Raw genomic sequence first — 6,867 nt, 5'->3', positions numbered from 1 at the left:
AAACCTGACATGTTTGAAAGAATCCTACAACACTTTTTGATTATTTGTACGAAAGGTACGGTCACAGCAAGTCCTACCGTACCTACCCTGACGAATTTTCCCTCATATTATTGGGCATATTCACCGAAGGGTCTTTGTCTTCATGTTTTGTTTCTTGGGATGATGGTGTTTCCGATGAAGAAAGCAAGGATCCATACTAGGCTGGCTATGGTAACTAAAACTCTAATGGAGGGCATTGGTGGGCAACCATTCAGTATTGTGCCCATGATCATTGCGGAAATATATCGAGCCTTGGCAAAGTGTCAACGAGGAGCCAAACACTTCAAGGGCTGCAATTTGCTACTTAAGCTCTGGCTCATGGAGCATCTTCAAAGAGGTGAATACCGACAAGAGATCCAGCGAAGAGACTGGGATGATCATATCGCTTTCCATCATCCGAAGCGAATGAATTACATGCCCAACATGTTCGCCCAGCCATAAGACGCTAAGGGATAGGTAGAGCTATTAGAAAATCTAACTGAGGATCAGGTACAATGGATGTTCGAGTGGTTCACTACCGAGGAATTTATCGCCCGGTCTAGGGATGCACCATTTTTTATACTAATTGGTCTGAAAGGAATATACCCTTACTTCCCTCTCCGGGTTACGTCCCAGGGTCGACAAAGAGTCATTTTCGGGCTGACTTCCAGGCTGATGATAGTCCTTATAAGTGCCAAGCTCAGCATATGTGGCACTGCAAGATCATCATGGGGAGAGATACCATTGAGCCAGAAAGATACCACGCTGGTTGCGCTCCCTATTATTCGGGTTGGTTGGAAGATAATCACGATGGTCTGGGCTAGCCAGGGTTTGCTAGGGGCATAGGATCATAGATGAGAGGGACGAGGCACAGGTTAAATACAATCAACTGGGCAAGAGGATCTGGGAGTGCAAAAGCGAGCACCGTGAGATACAAGAAGCCAACCAAAAGCTGATTGAGGAGTGGAAAGACATGGTTGTCAGTGCCAACAAGCGACTGGGATACTTGGATCGAGGCATAGTGGAGCTAGAAAGGAAGTTTCTTAAGAGGGTCGAGGACTGCCAAAATGCTGAAGGAAACGAAGGCGGACATCTAGCCTGAGCCTACCTATTGCTGGGACTTCGCCAGCTGGGAAAGCTGTTCGACGGAGCCAAGGATGCCGAGTCTGTGGAAGGTCCTTCTAGGACCAAATAGATAGGAGTTTTCTTTTGCTTTAAGAAATGTAATAAGGCCAATGGCCATTAGTGACATTATTTCCTGTTATTTAGTGTCGATTTGGGATTCGTCTAGTTTTAATCAATGAAATGAGGCATTTAGTATTCTAAGTTCTCCAAATCAATGTGTCGCTAGGCCTACCTCGGGCACAAAGAGGTTCCCAAATTAGGACACGATTTACATTCTTGTATTATGTGTTTAAATATTGCAACATTTTCTTATAATCCTCACTAACTTGTTACCTTTTGTTTTTTTACTTTTGTTTATTATTCCCCTCCCCCAAGGTTAGTTCGTGCACTTTGGCAGCATCATCTTATTCTACGAGATCTAGGGGCCCTCCACCCATTCCTCCTCTTAGTCCTGTCAGAAACAAGAACAAAGGGAAAATGGAAGATTTGAACAATGCCAGAAAGGATAACTCAACTGAACGGGTAGAGGTCACTCATGGTCATGGTGCTCTGGTTCCTAAAGAAAGTGCATCCCAACTTGAACAAAAGCTACTGAAATTCCAAGAAAAACTTGATCAGGTTCGGAATCTGGCAAATCTGTCATTTTCCCTCACCACTCCAGATGTCAATTTCCCAAATGCTCATAACCCTACACCACCACAAAATATCCCAAAACCACAAAACCATCCCTCTCCTTACCACCACTGCAACACCTGCCATACCTCTAACAATACTCCACTGATCATTCCAGAACCCTTGAACTCCACAAATGACCACTTCCACACTCATCACAACACTCCCATCTACGTGGAGACCATGCCACACTCCGCGCGACACATCTCAAGCACACCCGAGTTTGATGATAAAAACTCGCTCATCAGGAACCTGGCAGAAGAACTTAAGAAATTGACTAGCCGAATTCAAGGCGTTGAAGGAAGTAAGGGAATTGAAGGGCTAAATTATGAGGATCTTTGCATACAACCCGATGTCGAACTGCCCGAGTGGTACAAACCTCCGAAGTTCAAAATGTTTGATGGTACAGGGGATCCAAGGGTCCATTTGAGAACTTACTATGACAAGCTGGTCGAAGTAGGGAAAGACGAGAGAATCCGCATGAAGCTTTTCATGAGAAGTTTGAAAGGAGATGCACTGTCTTGGTACATTAGCCGAGATCCGAAGAAATGGTCAAACCGGGTAGGCATGGCATCCAACTTCATAGACAGGTTCAGGTTCAACATGGAGAATGCGCCGGATGTGTTCTACATTCAAAATCTAAAGAAGAAACCTACAGAAACATTATGTGAGTATGCTACTTGCTAGAGGTCTGAAGTTGCTAAGGTCAGACCTGCCTTAGAAGAGGAACAAATGAACAAATTCTTCGTCCGGGCTCAGGACCCGCATTATTATGAAAGGCTGATGTTGATTGAGAACCATAAATTTTCTGACATTATCAAGCTGGGTGAAAGGGTCGAAGAGGGCATCAAAAGCGGTATGGTTACGAACCTCGAGGCTTTGCAAGCTACTAATAAGGCCTTTCAGTCTGGTGGTGCATCCAAGAAAAGGGACGTAGGGGCCGTAATGGTTGCACAGAGAACCAAATCTCCTATTAAATACCAAACCTATCCAATGCCTCCACTCACATATCAGCCTACTCCAAACTACCAAGAACCCTCACCCTCCTACTAAACTCTACCACCCACTTATCAATCACCTCCACCTCCCACATATCAGCCTACTTCACCCAGATATTCCCAACCTGCACATGATTACCAAGCCTACAATGCTCAACCATACCACTATCAATCACCTCCTACACGCCAAAACTTCCCTAGACCTCAACCAAATTTTGACCGTAGACCTCTTAAACAGTATACAGCCATTGCTGAACCCATTGACTAGTTGTACGAGAGACTCAAAGCTACTGGTTATGTCACCGATATCCCTGCTATAACCCTTGAGAACCCTTCTCGTACGAGAGACTCAAAGTTGCTGGTTATGTCACCATTATCCCTGCTATAACCCCTAAGAACCCTTCTCAGTGGATTAATCCAAACAAATTATGTGCATACCATTCCGACATGAAAGGGCACACCATCAACGAATGTCGCTCCTTGAAGGACAAGATCCACGCTCTGATTGACAAAAAGATTATCGTGGCAAAGGAACCCGCTCCGAATGTCTGCAATAACCCTCTGCCAGACCACAAGTGTGGAGGCGTTCACATGATTGAAATAGAGGATGATTGGGATTCCGAGGGGTCGATCGGTTTGATCGCAGAAGGTGATGACCCGAAGAAGCCAATAGTTACTCTTAATCTGATCGTGGTCCGGATTCAGCCCTCTGGGGACGCCGAGGTAAATATGTCTGTACCACTGGAATTTAAAACAACGTCATCTACAAAGACACCAATGCCAATTGAGGTCGAATTCGTGTCTCCAGCAAGTGCACCTCCACCATTCGAAGTTGTTGTTCTACCACCCGAGGTACATGCTCTGTTCGGATTGAAGACAGTTGCGCTGATTCCAGTGGCGATGTCAACCATGACACCTTTCCACATAAAGGCCATACCATAGGACTATACAGCCAAGGCAAGAAGAAAAGGCAAGGGTAGGTGCGAGGAAACCATTGTCGCACAAGGTATGACAAGAACTGGTAGAGTTTATACCCCGAAACACCTAGCTGAGTCAAGCAAGTAGGCCTCCAATCGGTCACCCATCATTGAGACAGGTCCAGACGATCTTTGGAGAAAGATACAATCCAAGGAATACTCGGTCATCGGCTAGTTGAACAAAACACTAGCACAAATTCCCATACTTGCTTTGCTACAAAATTCTGAGGCACTTAAGAATGCTTTGTTAAAGGTGCTGAGTGAAGCATACGTGCCAAACAACATCACTGGCGGAGAAATGGCCAACATGGTCGGACAGGTATTGGAAAGTCACAAAATTACTTTTCATGAGGATGAGCTACCACCTGAAGGGTTAGGACACAACAAAACGCTGCACATCACTGTGCGATGCGAAGACTACTTCAACACCAGGATCCTGATCGACAGGGGTTCCAGTCTCAATATGTGTCCACTAGTAACACTCAAGAAGTTGGGTAAGGGACTGCATGAGAGAAAGGATGGAGCCATAAACGTGAAAGCTTTCGATGGTTCCCAAAGGTCTACCATTGGGGAGATCAGTCTGTGTTTGCAAATGGGACCGACTTGGTTCGATGTTGATTTCCAAGTGATAGACCTGTCAGCATCTTACAATTTGCTTTTGGGAAGGCCATGGATTCATGTTGCCGGAGTCGTAGCATCAACATTGCATCAGGAAGTAAAGTTCGAACGGAATCACGAGGAAGTGATCATTCACGGCGACGCTAGCAATCTTATATACAGTCGCCAGACCATTCCATCAATCGAGGGGAGAAAGAAGTTGGGGGGAGAGACTTACCACCACATCAAATGGGTAAATGTTGTTGACAAAGACAAATGGTGGGATAACAAGATCGAGAGTATACTGAATTGGAGTGGGTATGAACCTGGCAAAGGACTTAGCAAAAACCTCCAAGAAATCACTAAGCCCATAAAACTCAAGAAGCACGGTACCACTTTCAGTCTGGGATATGAGTACACCTGGGAGGAATTCAACAACTGGTCGCCACCATGGTGCGGTCCATATTATCCGCTGGAGCAGCCAATACTGCATTTGGAGCAGACTTTCCAACCAGCCGATGTTATCTATGGGTCGGAAGAAGAAGCACTCGCAGCAGTGAAGAATTTGTTCTTAGAAGATAATGATATGGATTGTTATGTTGTTCTCGAGGAGGAGGGGAGGAAGGCCCTTCCATACATGCTGTAAGTAGAGGATCATACCTCAATAACTGGACCATCAGGACAACCAGAGCTCGACGAGCCTCGGGGTAGCAAGGCTAAAACAAGCACTGTTTTGTTTACTAAAAGATTTTGTTTTTCACATGTTTTCAATTCCTGCAATAAGATCTTCAATGTTCAAAACGATTATGCAATTTATCAAAGTATTTTGACCTTTCTTATGAATCAACACTCATTATTATTCTTATTACTTTACTTATACAGCATTACTATTACTTATCTTGATGAACCAATGATTGTGACATGCAATGAGACAACGCAATAAACAGACATAGATTCAGAGGAAGATGACGTACCAGAAGAGATTGTTAAGGAAGTTGAGAATTTTGAGAACAGACCTAAGTCCAACCTGGACGAAACAGAAGTGGTTAACTTGGGAGATGCAGAAAATGTTAAAGAAATGTGAATCAGTGTCCACTTATCGCCATCAGAAAAGAAGGAGTACACAGAATTTTTAAGAGAATATGAGGACATATTCACCTGGTCGTATGACGAAATGACTGGTCTGAGTACATCTATTGTGGCTCACAAACTACCAACCGATCCAACATGTACGTCGGTAAAGCAAAAGCTCAGAAAGTTCAAGCCTGACATGAGTCTGAAAATCAAGGAAGAAGTCACTAAGCAGGTCAAAGCTAAGGTTCTTAGGGTAGTAGAATACCCGACATGGTTAGCCAACATCGTGCCAGTACCAAAGAAGGACGGGAAGGTTAGAGTCTGTGTCGACTACCGGGATCTCAACCGGGTCAGTCTGAAAGACGACTTCCCTTTGCCAAACATACATATCATGATCGACAATTGTGCTAAGCATGAGTTGCAATCATTTGTAGACTGTTTCGCTGGTTATCATCAGATCTGGATGGATGAAGAAGATGCTGAGAAAACGGCTTTCATTACACCTTGGGGAATGTATTGCTACAAGATGATGTCGTTCGAGTTAAAGAATGGAGGGGCCACCTACATGAGGGCCATGACTACCATTTTCCACGATATGATACACAAGGAAATAGATATACGTAGATGATGTTATCATCAAGTCTAAGAAGGCCAGTGATCACATGGAAGATTTGAGGAAGTTCTTCAATAGACTAAGAAGGTACAACCTAAAACTGAACCCCGCGAAATGTGCATTTGGGGTTCAAACTGGAAAGTTGCTTGGGTTCATTGTGAGTCACCGAGGGATAGAATTGGACTCATCGAAAGTCAAAGATATTCAAGAATTGCCACCGCCAAAGAACAAGAAGGATGTGATGAGTTTCTTGGGGAGACTCAACTACATCAGTCGGTTCATAGCATAATCTACAGTTATCTAAGAGCCAATCTTTAAGATGTTAAAGAAGGACGCCGCTACCAAATGGACTGATGACTACCAAAAAGCTTTTGACAGAATTAAGGAATACCTGTCAACACCACCAGTTTTAGTCCCTCCTGAGCCAGGTAGACCCTTATACTCTACCTCAGTATTGGATGGAGCTTTCGGTTGCATTCTGGGGCAGCATGAAGAAACGGGGAGGAAGGAGCAGGCCATTTATTACCTCAGTAAGAAGTTCACCCCATACGAGGCCTGGTATTCTCTATTAGAGTGCACTTGTTGTGCTTTGACTTGGGTAGCCCAGAAGCCGAGGCATTACTTCTGTGCCTATACCACATATCTCATATCAAGGATGGATCCTTTGAAGTACATCTTCCAGAAGCCCATGCCCACTGGCAAACTAGCCAAGTGGCAAATCCTACTGAGCGAATTTGACATTATCTATGTAACTCAGAAGGCAATCAAAGGACAGGCGCTAGCAGATCACCTT

General features: G+C 44.4%; 1 protein-coding gene across 1 annotated transcript; it reads left to right on the top strand.

Moving 5' to 3' along the window:
- The first annotated feature begins 4,097 nt into the window (after positions 1-4,097).
- Positions 4,098-6,089, top strand: LOC138876230 (uncharacterized). Its single transcript, XM_070155135.1, has 2 exons — positions 4,098-4,776; positions 5,896-6,089. Exons 1-2 carry the CDS (start codon positions 4,098-4,100, stop codon positions 6,087-6,089), a joined length of 873 nt encoding a protein of 290 aa, XP_070011236.1.
- Positions 6,090-6,867: the final 778 nt, after the last annotated feature.

Source organism: Nicotiana sylvestris, chromosome 8, assembly GCF_000393655.2.
Source record: "Nicotiana sylvestris chromosome 8, ASM39365v2, whole genome shotgun sequence".
In the NCBI taxonomy this organism is placed as follows: Eukaryota; Viridiplantae; Streptophyta; class Magnoliopsida; order Solanales; family Solanaceae; genus Nicotiana; species Nicotiana sylvestris.
Note: the sequence above shows the minus strand (reverse complement) of the source record. Positions and strands in the feature narration are given on the sequence as shown.